This window comes from Gigantopelta aegis, chromosome 3 (genome assembly GCF_016097555.1).
Source record: "Gigantopelta aegis isolate Gae_Host chromosome 3, Gae_host_genome, whole genome shotgun sequence".
Lineage (NCBI taxonomy): Eukaryota > Metazoa > Mollusca > Gastropoda > Neomphalida > Peltospiridae > Gigantopelta > Gigantopelta aegis.
The window spans coordinates 28,712,780-28,726,792 of NC_054701.1; the positions used below are offsets into that span (position 1 = coordinate 28,712,780).

At 35.8% G+C, this 14,013-nt stretch overlaps 1 protein-coding gene across 2 annotated transcripts; it reads right to left on the reverse strand.

Annotated features, from left to right (window-relative positions):
• Nucleotides 1–261: 261 nt before the first annotated feature.
• On the reverse strand, nucleotides 262–13,775 carry LOC121389685 (putative L-aspartate dehydrogenase). Of its 2 annotated transcripts, none has more exons than XM_041521338.1 (8): nucleotides 13,674–13,775; nucleotides 11,095–11,230; nucleotides 9,880–9,964; nucleotides 9,014–9,157; nucleotides 8,135–8,240; nucleotides 7,038–7,158; nucleotides 3,905–4,062; nucleotides 262–2,074 (listed from the first exon to the last, which is right to left on the reverse strand). In XM_041521338.1, exons 1-8 carry the CDS (start codon nucleotides 13,711–13,713, stop codon nucleotides 2,037–2,039), a joined length of 828 nt encoding a protein of 275 aa, XP_041377272.1. In that variant the 5' UTR covers nucleotides 13,714–13,775; the 3' UTR covers nucleotides 262–2,036. The 2 variants fall into 2 exon arrangements, with proteins under 2 accessions (XP_041377272.1, XP_041377279.1); XM_041521345.1 differs by lacking the exon at nucleotides 13,674–13,775 and adding an exon at nucleotides 12,427–12,580.
• Nucleotides 13,776–14,013: the final 238 nt, after the last annotated feature.

Sequence of the window (14,013 nt, forward strand, 5' to 3'; positions counted from 1 at the left end):
GACATTCCTGAGTTTGCTGCATTGTAAGATGTTTCCGACTAATAAAATATTTCTACGATTAAACTTACATATTAAATATATTTTCTTGTTTAGAATATCAGTGTCTGTATATTCAATGTGTTTCTGGTCGTCTTAATATTTGTAAGAAGCCCAAACTGGAGTTTGTCTTCATAAAATTTCGTACGTACGAAAAAAACATATTTTAGGAAATAAAATGAAATTTAACCTAGTACAATATTAGAACGATCAGAAACACGTTTAATATACAGCCACTAATATGTTATGCAGAAAAATATATTTGATATGTAATTACAATCGTTAAAAAGTCTTTATCAGCCGATAACATCTTTAAAATTGCAGCAAACTCGGGAATGTCCCTTTAAAGCCAAAGAAGTTAATATCCAGATCTCCCACATCACATCTCGTCTGTAAAGACATGGGGATCCATGCTTATAAAACCATTTCGAGTCTAGACTCAAGACTACAAAAACATCTTCAGAAGACTTTAACATCATAACAGTGCATATAAATTGCATGCGTTTGACATCATTAAAGATTTGAACCCAGACTAATATTTTATAAGCACTGGCCCAGAAAACACCAATTGTTCAAAATCAAAAACAAAACATGGACAAGCTATTTTATTTGGAATGTTGAGACTTTTTTTGGTGGAAAATAGATGGAAATAATTAAATGGAAATACTTTACTATGGAAACAACAATGTGGCAGTACCCATAGTGACTGTTGTCATATCTCAATATGATTTATGATGGCATTTGCTATGAATGCATCAACTTCTGTTTTTAAGGTGTGCAATCGTGACAATGCCCATGAACCCTCCTCAATTCAATCAGAAAGGTGTAAAACACTGCACACCTACTTTGATAAAACCATGTATAAAATGTGTTTAACTTTACCTTGTTAAAATTTACTAAATCCTGTTTGTTGTTTTAAACAAATCGAGCGTTCTTACAAATATAAGTTATAAATCAGTACCACTCAAGAACTTAATCATCTTCAAGACGTGCAATTTCCTCTGATTATTTTAGGAATGTAAATTTCCCCACCTCCACATTATGAGGAGAGCAATTGTTTTTCACTTCTGGTCTTATCACAAAGTTTGGTTTTCACTAACAAAACCTCACATGGACATGATGTCCTGTTGGAATTTGTCAGTTCTGAATGTAAGAGTAGTTAAAGGGACACACTCTAGTTTTTAAACACTAATGCATATTTTTCACTATTAGAGCCGTTTATGATCACTGAAATCAAACATTACTTGTATTTTATTCTTTAGATGATCCATTTCCGTAGAACCGAAGTGTTTCTGGTCATTCAGGTGTTTCTAGTACCAAAACCCCCACCATTTTTCATATTTTTAAAAACGCATGTGGGTCTGAGAAGTAACGGTTTATTGATTCGTGTTCTAGTCTACTTTTAAGGATATTTCCCGTTTTAATGTCACAGACTCTTCTTTCACTCTATTGTAACTTTATCCAAATAAGTTACAAGTTTGTAAATTAACTAAACTTAGTGTCCATTTTTTACGGGTTAAAACTAGGGTCTGTGCCTTTAATTTAAGACTTGATTTCAATCAGATTAACTGTATATAGTATACGTACATGCATGCAAACATTTCAATCAGATTAACTGTATATAATATACATACATGCATGCAAACATTTCAATCAGATTAACTGTATATAATATACATACATGCATGCAAACATTTCAATCAGATTAACTGTATATAATATACGTACATGCATGCAAACATTTCAAATACTAGTACCGGTATATTAAAAATACATGAATATATATGTATAATCTTTAATGTAAGATTTGATTTCAATCAGATTAACTGTATATAATATACGTACATGCATGCAAACATTTCAAATACTAGTACCGGTATATTAAAAATACATGAATATACATGTATAATCTTTATGTAATAGGTAGGCCTATACTGAGATTATTTTCTGAGAGATATTTTATTGACTTAGGCAGCATGCATCAATCTTTACACCACTGTTCAACAAAGATGAACTCCAGGCCCTTTGTTACAAGCATCTGAAAAATTATAAAAAAACAATTAAAAAAAACCCTGAACATTTCACTTAAATAAAAATTAAAACTGGACTTTTGCAAATGCTATTTAAAGGAAGGGACAATCAAGGCATTTGACCTGGTATGCATATTCAACGATATATAATACACATTATTGCTTAATATCAACAAGTATAATCGTATAGTTAATTAATAAAACGATTAAATGTGACGGCTATTATATATAACGGGCGCAGCCATTTTATATCATCCCAGTGAATACGCACTCTGGCGAGCTGGTGGTTACGTAATACCTAACGTGTCAAGTCAGAAATTAGTCTTCGAACTGAAGAAACAAAAGATACCTGATTTTTAATACAAAATAAACCACCACTGTCAAAGTGTTGAAATAATTGTATTATGATTTGTACATAAATTAACCCACGTACTGAAATAATAATCAGAGTGTTTTCTTAGTTAATTGGTCTTTTATTTCCGTGGCCTGTACCTGTGGTTCCTGATTGGCAGGTGTATATTTAGATGGTCCCTAGACACTGTGTCTAGACACACTAAAAAGACGTGCCTCTTTTATTAAGATCACAGGGTATTGTGTGATAACCGTAGTATGGACACCCCTCTAATCATAATCGATCAGCCGTCTGCTTTATTACTGTAAGTAATTCTGTAAAACCCTTGATTAAGTAGACTTTCCCATCTAAAATCACAAAACTGACCAATTACGTAGTCCCAAAGAAAAGAAAATTATCACTTTGGTATCGTGAGTGGTTGTTTTTACTCGAACGTAGCATACCAATAGGCCTAATAATATGTTGTTTTTTTCTTTGGATTTTAAAAAAAAGAAAAATGCTATAACTCCATTCCGTTCTATTGATGCAAATTGAAATATATTTAGTTAAATAGTTTATTATACTATCAAGTCATTTATGCAGATGGACGGAGCTGACATCATTTCGCCCCAAGCTATACCACCGGACGTCACAAAAATGAAACAAAATGGCTGCCCCCAGTTAGCAGGAATAATCATGTTTTTTTATTAACTCTACAATTACGCGTTTTTCATTTGTTAAAGTGTCAGTATGTGTTGGTGATCCGGGTATGCATCTTTGCAACACATAAATCTCTTGTTTGAGTTTACTCTACCTTTAATTTACTGAATGTACACCACTATACTGTATTTTACAATGCAGTGGCTAATGCAGTATGCTGCTAATTATAATTAATACACACAATTATCAAGTCTTATATTTTTGTTAAATTTGTTTGGATTCCTGCAGTTTTATATCATAGGAAACAACAAAACTGCTTTTAATCTCAAGAAATTTTTGCATTGTCCTAAGTAAGGCAAGACTTATAGAATTTTTACAAAATCCACAGACAGGATAGCACATACCACGACCTTTGATATACCAGTCATGGTGCACTAGCTAGAGCGAGAAATAGCACAATAGGCCCACCAACGGAGATCGATCCTAGACCGACCACGCATCAAGCGAGTATTTTACCACTGGGCTAAGTCCCGCCCTCCAATTGGAGGAACAGTGGCTGGAGCAAGAAATAGCCCAATGGGCCAACTGTGGAGCAGTGGCTGGAGCAAGAAATAGCCCAATGGGCCAACTGTGGAGCAGTGGCTGGAGCAAGAAATAGCCCAATGGGCCAACTGTGGAGCAGTGGCTGGAGCTAGAAATAGCCCAATGGGCCAACTGTGGAGCAGTGGCTGGAGCAAGAAATAGCCCAATGGGCCAACTGACAGGGATCAATCCTCAACAAACCACGCACATGCGCTTTATAAACCAGGCTACGTCATGCCTTTGTTCTACCAATAAATGGACTTACTGAGCATACTGCTGAGAAATGAAGCATACGTCGCAGAGCCAGTGACGTTGCCGATCAGAGCGGGATTCCTCCTGACAGTTTTACAGTGGAAGGCCTTCCCTGATTCCTTGTCACCCGGGCCCCACACTTCCACTTCCACAATGTGCCAGTCAGGAAGGCTGGAAGTATAACATACACATCATTTTATGTACATATATTTCTTTGCTTATGTTCAACAACAATTTAAACAGACAGTGCTGAGCACACCTCAACCAGATGCAGAGTTTTGCCTATATTTGCTATTCTGTAGGTTTCTAGAAAATCTTTGGTGAAATAAAGAAACTGTATTACTAAATGTCTAGTCTTAAACATAAATCACAAAATGCATTCCCAGTCTGGAGCTCCACGCGGTAAAACATGTTTGTTTTGCTTGTGCACACTGCACGTGCTTTCGTGTGCTCAACTTGGGGGTCCTTCATTTCGTTGTTTTTGTCAGCGAAATGAGGTTTTCTACTGGGATGTATGCAGCCATTGGAACTGATTGAACGCTGGAATGCTTCTCGTTTCGACAGCCTGCACCACCAGGTTGGATTCTTTTTTAGCAAAATTCCTTGCCTCCACATCATTTCTCTGTCTGACTGTCGACTTGTTTTTTTCGTGACTCGTATGACGGCCATTCTGCAGAACGCCACGGTTGTTTGCGTTTAGTCTCTACATGTCAGAGCCTGTCCTAGCAGCACTGGAAGATTGACCGCCCCACTCTAAGAAGAAATAGGAAGCGGGGTCGGCCCCTACTACCCTTTTTCTAGACTTTACCTTGCTTTATAATGATACCATCTCGTATCCTCCGGAGTCGGGCCCGTCCGCACCACTATACCAACCCATGACGACTGGACTATACCCTAGTCTGATACTCTCTCTCGTTCAGACGGATCCGGCTTCTCAAGATCTGTATTTCAGCACAGACTACACCTTCAACGTCTATCGACTGTCATTCTACGGGTTTTCTTGACGGGATGCAACCCATCTCGTCCCTATAGGGTGTATACTACCAAATCAAATCCCATAGACGACAATAGTAACATATGTGGCTAAAACTCCTACCTGCAACGTATCAACCGAGATAAACGCCACGGATATAAATACTACCACCCCTTACACTTAAAATGAATCAGAAAAAAATGGGGGTCAAGCTGCTCGTTTCTGAGATAACGGGTAGCGTCTATGACTACCCTAGTTTCGCACAAAATTCAAGTACTTTTTTTTACAGGTACCCCATACATGTTTCAAGCACAAGGCTACTTGACACATTGGTACTAGATGAAATAAAATTGCAATTTTCTTTTACCCAGATGAAACTATTATTTTTTACAACCAACACACTCACATTTATAACCAATCACAGGACTTGTGGTGTTCACTTCTCTATCAAAAGTTCGGTGCACCTCGCACTTTGACCCAGCCGGAAGTTATTTGGTTTAGTACTACCTTTAAGCTGTGCACCCAAACGGCCTTAACAAGGCCACTCGCGTGGACATATCGATCGGACTTTAAACTTTTAGATCTACGTTCAAAATTTTATGTTGAAATTACTTCTTTTTTAAAAATATTATTAAATAGTCCGATCCTCTCTTCTTTCTCTTATTTAATTTTGGACTGTCCTTCTAAAATGCTCCAAATTATATAAATATTCAGCTGAGCAGTCAATTCTTTCTTATTTTTGGCTTGTAACTTTTTCTTTTTTTAAATTTATTCTATTAACTTTTTTACTAATTGCTATTTTTAAAATTCTGCCCATTTTCAAACCCCCCACCTCCCCCTCCATCCCGAGTCAGGCCACTGATCTTATCGGAGGTCGGACTTGGGATGGGTGTGTTCGTTAAACTAGTTATCATCACCATCACAAAATGATCAAGGATTTAGAAAGAAAGAAAGAAATGTTTTATTTAACGATGCACTCAACACATTTTATTTACGGTTATATGGCATCAGACATACGGTTAAGGACCACACAGATTTTGAGAGGAAACCCGCTGTCGCCACTACATTGGCTACTCTTTCCGATTAGCAGCAAGGGATCTTTTATTTGCGCTTCCCACAGGCAGGATAGCACAAACCATGGCCTTTGTTGAACCAGTTATGGATCACTGGTCGGTGCAAGTGGTTTACACCTACCCATTGAGCCTTGCGGAGCACTCACTCAGGGTATGGAGTCGGTATCTGGATTAAAAATCCCATGCCTCGACTGAGATTCGAACCCAGTGCCTACCAGCCTGTAGACCGATGGCCTAACTATCGCCACCGAGGCCGGTAGATCAAGGATTTAGATTTACTTAAATAGTTAACTGAGTAACCTAATCAAGTGTTGTCAAAATATTTGGTTCATAGTTTTTGAAATTATGGGGCTATTTCAGAAGACAACTGCAACTTACATTGCTTATAAAGCTAATAATATGGTGTCTGGATTACCTAATGAAGAAAAATGGAATAACTGAATATGATTATAAGGGGTCAGTTCAAATGATTTTCACCAAGGTAAACGATTGTTCAGTTACGTGAATTATATTTACTTAATCTCCGAGTTATAATTTGGCATCAGGAGTCATAAAATAAATCTAGAACTGTACAGAATACATGAATTATTGGAATACATGAATAAAGTTCTGGTGATCCTAATAAGTTTGCAACTTTAATTTTAGAACATAACAATTCACCAGGAAAATGGCTGGTGCTTTTCATTAATATAAAGTTGTCTAACTGGCACATAAATTATTTCTTAATTACAATTCAGCTTTCAGAAAAAAAATCTGAAAACACAATATATATGCTCTATTGTAAACACAGGATTAACAAGCATTCTGAGAGTACTGCTAAAGCAATACATGTCCTCTACCGGCCCCAACAAATTTTTGTATCTCCTATATTCAAGGGACATAACTCTGTGAAAAATAGATAAAACTTGATCTGTAACAGAACATGATAAAGCTATGCACAAAATTTCAACATAATTTCTTGAGCCATTGCCCCCCCCCAAAAGTCTCGAAAACTATATGTGGGACAGATGGACGAATAGACAGACAGAAGGATGGAGATGAAAACTATACTCCCTTCAGCTGGACCGGTTAGGGACAAATAAATGCCTAATTGTACTGACTTTGGATCTGCGACAATGCTGCCTTGGACGCCATCAAAGCCGAGGTTGTGAGCGGCTAGTGATGCTGCTGCCATTGTGTTCACGTTGTTGGGAGCCAATGGACACAAACTGCGCACAGGACCTAGAAACAGAACAGAGGTAATTACCAGTCTACACAATACTAATACAACCACACAATATCAATATGACCAACACATTCAAAAGACCTTATTACAAATGGAAATCATATTTTAAATTTTTACCTACAAAGAAGATATGGGGGTCTATCCAACCCTCATCTCAAGTTATATGGAACAGAGCTATCCCATGAAAGAAAGCCATGTAAGAAATTTCTATCTTACATGGGATATCACGTGCTTGCGTTTAACATAATGTTGTTGGTAATATATGATGTTATATTAATGTGAGGTGGTGACGTAAGGTCATTAGACACAGTTTCAAATTAATATTTTGTTATTAAAACCTTCATTTTAAAAGCTATCTTGTTACTTTAAATTTTATTTAACACATGAAACAAACACGGCAAATATGATAGTGTAGTTTATTTATGACAAAATGGTCAAATAAAAAAGTTACTTGTCCAGCCATCTTTGTCTGTTCGTGTAAAATAATGGTTTATTTACTGAATGAATGCGACTAAAAGACTCCATCATATGCAGTCATGTGGGATAGAAAAAGTACAATCTTGGTGGTGAAAATTTCGGCCATGGGACTCGGCAAGCCTCGTCCCAGGTTGAAATTTCACCACCTCGGGTGTACTTTTTCTATCCCACATGACCGCATATGATGGAGTCTTATAATCATCCATGACAACTACATTTTGACCTGGACCAAGTCAATGGTCATGCCAGAGGCAGAGCCAGGATTCACATGCCTCAACATTGAATTGAATTGGAGATGTTACACTTGCTTGGAACTTGGAACCTGATTATAAATCAAACGATCGATCTGCCCATCCATCCAACTTACCATCACATTCAGAGATCAATACATTCTTACCACAATATATTACCATGGCTTGGATAATCTCTCTCTTTAATTTACTATCACATAATTCAACAGCAACATCAGACAGCTACATTACATCTTGTGATTACCATCATATAACACAACAGCTTTATCAGTGACAGCAGCATTCTTTGCCTTGATATCTCCACACAGTTTAAAACTGTTCGGGTGCTTCGTCATTGTAATTTTCAGAGCCTGTTTAAAAAACAAAACAGCCTGTTTAAAAAACAAAACAAAGAAAAACGTAAGCATTTGAGATAAAGATATTTTAAACCAATGTTATTTCAAACATATTTTCCATACCTGTAGCTGTGAATATCTGTATTCCTTTTCATAGTATTATAATAAAGTTAAAAAGAACATTTTGGTTCCACATTATTATAAGTAATGAAAGCACTTATACCTATTAAATTATTTAATATTTTCTTCCTATTTACGTATTTTCAACCCATGTTAAAATTGCTTTAAAAATAATGTAATTATTCAACAAACTTTTACATAGGCATGTTTAATATTGAATACGATGTAGCAATAGACACTTAAATTACAAGGTCCTAAAATAACTTTAAAAAAAATAGAACATTTGATTATTAAACTTTTAAAATGTTCAAAATGATTATGCCTTTAAAAAAATTAAGTGAGTACCGGTAGTTTAAAATTTAAACAACAATGCTGAAAGTACTGCTAAGGCCCTTATACGGTCTTACAAATTTTTGCATAAATCTCATGTAAGTTAAAGACATAAACTCTTTCAAAACTGGGCAAATCTCAATGAAAGTCCAAGTTGATCTGTAACTCGACATGAAAAAGATATATACAAAATTTCAGTTCAATATCTTGTGGAATAATAAACAAAAAGGTTGTGAAAACTAGTTATGGGACAGTCAGACAGATGGATGGACATATAGAGATAAAACCTAGTCGGTTGGACAGGTAGGGTGTTAAAAATGTCTCATGTAATTCGTTACCTTTAGTGTTCCGCGATCTGCCATCTTCTTGATGTCTTCGCCACCCCAGAAAGCTCCACTTGGAACATACAGACCATGGTCTATGGCTGCTTCCCTGAGAATGGCTTCCAACTGAGGGTCTGCCAGAGCTGTTGGGGAGCCTATCTGAAACAATTCTAAAAATATGTTGCTCTGGCTGGCATCAAGCTTTTATCCACATGCATTAGTTGCCAAACTCCAGATTGTTGTAATGATTATGTACGATATCTGGAGTGGGTGTGGCACAATCTTTAGTGTGGGAATGGGGGGGGGGGGGGGGGGGGGTTACACAAGCCATACTTTTTTTTAATTTATATAAAGGTGGACAAAAAACATACATACATTATTGTCATTCTCAAGTGGAGGGGGTGGGGCACAGTAATCTTTTTGTTTATTGTTGTGTAATTAAATAAACATGTTCAAACTAAACTAAAATGATAATGAATTAAAAACAACAGAATCATTTGAAAGTTTTAATTTATATCTATGCAGATACAAATAGTCCAAGATTCAAATACTTCAAGGGAGATAACTCAACGAGAAATAACTACATATAATTTGTTTACATTTTCTAAACATTTACTACATGAAGTTGAACGCATAATGTCTAAGTACATGCTCTGCCGCAAAGTATCTGTGTAATTATCATAGTCATGTAATGACATGTTTTAATAATAAAATCATTAACAAAATATTAACAAAATATTGCACGAAAGTTCCAAGGCTCAACTGAGGTCCATATGATAATGCACCTTTTAATCACTAAGTTGTCCCTATCATGTAGCCAGCATGTGACAAAAACGGGGGTCCATATGATAATACACCTTTAACCACTAAGTTGTTCCTACCATGTAGTCAGCATGTGACAAAAACTGGGGTCCATATTGTCTGGTTATGTCTGGATGAGCCACCTCCACAATTAGGTCAACCGAACTGAAAGAAAAAAATGGAACAAGCTTTATAGCCAGACAAACAATTTATTATTGTTATCCAAATCAAACATTAAGCTATGGATTCTCTATAAAAACTATATTTAGAGAATAACTAACGAGCTACGGGGAATTATGGATTATCTGTCCTGAGGGACTGAATGTTGTAAACCCAAGCCTTTGGTGAGGGTTGTACAACATTCATTCATGAGGGATATATAATTTGTAACTCCTTGTTGAGAGTTGATTATTCTCTTTATTACCCACTGCAACTTTTAACTGGTTTTACTATAAAAATTCCTCTGCTCTCTACCATGTAGACATCAGCAATTATGTCATATAATCTTATGTAATATAAGTGCATGAAAGCGTTCTTTTTACAGCCAAATGTTTACAATGCAAAATAATATGACTGTGGCTACATTAAAAAATAATTATTGTTCTATGCTGCTAAAGATGCTGCTTATGAAAATATACCACTTCATGTTTATGAAACAAAAAGAGTCAAATATGTTTTGTAAATCTTTGTAGATCGTGTAACGTATACAGTGTAATCTTACTCATGAATGGAAATATTATATGAATGAAAGTGAAGTTCCGACCATGCCAAATAATCAACCAAATGTTTTGATTTTTAAGCCAGCTAATCAGTGGCTGTAAAAGCAATCTGCACATTGTTCAGAGATCAAAAAAATATTACCCTGTATATTTGAGCCCATATGGGTAATAAATATAAATATTTCAGACATGTGTTTTTGGTGAAAGTTACCATAGATCACTCAGCATGTTTGAATGTTCAAATGTTGAGTGCACAGTTTAGTTTGGAGGTGTAAGTCATTACACACACACACACACACACACACACACACACACTCACACTCACTCTCACTCTCACTCACTCACTCACTCACTCTCTCTCTCTCTCTCTCTCTCTCTCTCTCTCTCTCTCTCTCTCATTGGTAAAGCTAATTAATGATACAAAAATAACATGTTAATTTAATTCATAAATAAGTTATATTATGGTTATTTATTTTTTGTCAGTATTTTCATTTTATGATGCTCCCTTTCCCCAAAAAACTGCCATTGATAACCGATACCATTACCAGTAATAAATACAACCAACTATCTGCTTACAACTGTTTAAATCTTGTCAGATCTTCAAGGATAAGTTCCTTGTCGACATGCTCTATAAGGGAAGTTATCGTTCTGTTCCACACAAACACCAGCTGTACATTTTTTCTGTCCTTTATTTCTTTTACAAGATATTGCCCTACAAAAAGAAAAACTATCAATATCAATATACATGTTGATGTAAATTAGACATACATTTGTTTTCGATGATTGCGAGTTTGATTGTGCCTCAGCGTGCCCTTAAATTCAATCCTAGAGGTGCAAAATACTGATCACTTTACAAACTGAACTTGGAACTTTCCAACTCTGATTATTTTGAATGCAATTTTTCTGTCCATAATATTCTGAAAATCAAGGCTAGCGCTGGCATGTGTCAAATTCGCCAAAGATCAACTTAAAAAGCAATTCGCAAATAATTACAAGTAATTATTAATATTCTGTTATAAAATAACTGGGTTTCTGCAATATTTTAAGTTTAATAGATAAGTTGGCAAAAGATGTGGCTGACCCAGAGGTACCCTGAGGAGTGTGATTTTCCATGCTCCTGGATTTAAAAACCAACACCACCAGACTGATCTGCTGATAACACACCTACTAACTTCAAAACTACATGTAGTAGCCAGTATAAATTTGATAAATGTACCACATATTTATGTAGGCAAACCACACTCATTCCATCAACAATAACAGTTAACACTGTAGGTTAATAGTGTTCTAAAATACTGTAGATACGACTACATATCTATTTCTTAATATTATAAAGTCAATTATATAACACTAACATACTGTACCGTTACATTTAATCAGGCTTTAGCATAAGCATATGAGACAGACAGTGTTAGAGCAAAATCCTCAAATTCGGGCAAACACAAGATATTCAGGCAAAACATGCTAACCTGAAACCTTTTAACCATGTATTTTCAATAATTCTAACCACAAAATTAGTTGTGTAATGATTCATTTGCAATCCTATATATATAACCGTTTGGCAGTAATACTGATATGAAAACCCCCATTGTTATTTAAACCAGCCTGCCTCCCCCTCCCCTACAAAAATGGGAGCCTGTATGCCTATCGGCTTTAATTAGTCTAGATTGCATCAAAAAGGTTTCGTCTATGAAATACAATGTAACATGTTGAAATGCTTAAATGAAATACATGTTGACAACTACCAAGGCAATCGGCAATACACCTCAGAACCACTGGAATATTGAGCCCAAATTAGCTAATACTAATGTGAAATGAATTTCTACAACATAGGAAATGTGTGTGTGTGGGTCCTATACTTACTATAGGCCTAGTGACCCCATCCCCGATACGTATCCAAAAGCTTACCGCCCTGTGAAGAGCCGGCTCTGCACATGACGGTCTGTGGTAGGCTAAGGTCATGTGACGTGTATGGGTCATTGCAGAACCGTGCTGTGTAGGAACATCCTGTACAGAGCCGTCATCACTATATATATTTTTTAATACTCACACACGCACACATTATATATACTTTTTTTTCGAGTATTATCCAAAATATACATATATTTTCTTTATATACAAAATATTTATTTATTCCCTTTACTGTTAATATGTTTTCCACCATATCTAAGTATATAAAATACTAGACCGCCCTGTGTTGGAACGTCCTGTACAGAGCCGTCATCACTATATATATTTTTCAATACTCACATACGCACCGTTATATATACAATGTATATTCTTTTTTTTCGAGTATTATCCAAAATATACATATATTTTCTTGATATACAAAATATTTATTTATTCCCTTTACTGTTAATGTGTTTTCCACCATATCTAAGTATATAAAATACTAGACCCCCCCCGTGTAGGAACGTCCTGTACAGAGCCGTCATTACTATATATAATTTTTAATACTCACATATGCACACGTTATATATATAAAAAAATATGAGTATTATCCAAAATATACATATATTTTCTTTATATACAATACTAGACCACCCTGTGTAGGAATGTCCTGTATAGAGCCGTCATCACATTATATATATTTTTTTAATACTCTCGAACGCACACGTTATACATATACACATATATATTTTATTGAGTATTATCCACAATATACATATATTTTCTTTATTATTACTGACTCCCCCCCCCCCCCCCACCATCTCATATCTCAGTACACATGTAGACAAACAACTGGTAATGACTGGTAACCGTTCACTGCAGCGTATACTATAGACTGTCCTGTGCAGAACCGTGCTGTGTAGGAACGTCCTGTACAGAGCCGGTAAGGTTTTGGTCCCTTTACCCTCCCCCAGACTACACCTTATCCCAAACTGTTTATTACATTATTATTCTAAAGTAATACTTCCCTGTCTTCAGAATAATTAATAATAGAAATAAACATTGTGTCCATTTACTTAGTGATATCATATGACATCTAAAGGACTGGTTAGTCAGGTTAAATGTTCAATGAACTACAAATGCTGTGGTGCGCATCAGCTGATGGAGGGATTTATTATTTGTGTTAAAATGTATGCACAGTTATTGTAGTTCAGTAATACGAACGTACTGTCAAACATATAGATCTACAATTACATAAACGTTACCTAGATTACCAAAACCTACAATGCCAATACGAAAGACCATATCAAATTTTAAAGCAACAACTTAAACACAGCAACAACCACGCAGTATAACGTACGCTCGCACCCTTTAGTGTAAAGCATCAGATGAATTTGATTAGCATCAAAATGGTAAAGGTAACCGGTCAGGCGCGGATCCAGTGGCAGGGTTTCTGCCAGAAGGTAAAACAGGTTTGCAGATATATATTTTTAAAGTTAACCTTTTGATAAAATTAATTACTCTAATTATCATTACTGTATGATTTCCTTAACCCTAAACCTAAACGTAACCCATTTTCTTTCTGGAGGAGGCTCCCCATATCCC

What these genes read in the sequence shown, in the direction of transcription:
- LOC121389685 (XM_041521338.1), bottom strand. Translation starts at nt 13,713, where the DNA reads ATGGTCTTTCGTATTGGCATTGTAGGTTTTGGTAATCTAG. An exon ending in CTGACAAGATTTAAACAGTT is followed by an intron (nt 9,965 to 11,094) that starts GTAAGCAGATAG and finishes TTTTTCTTTCAG; the next exon opens with TTCGGTTGACCTAATTGTGG. An exon ending in TGTCACATGCTGACTACATG is followed by an intron (nt 9,158 to 9,879) that starts GTAGGAACAACT and finishes GAATTGTTTCAG; the next exon opens with ATAGGCTCCCCAACAGCTCT.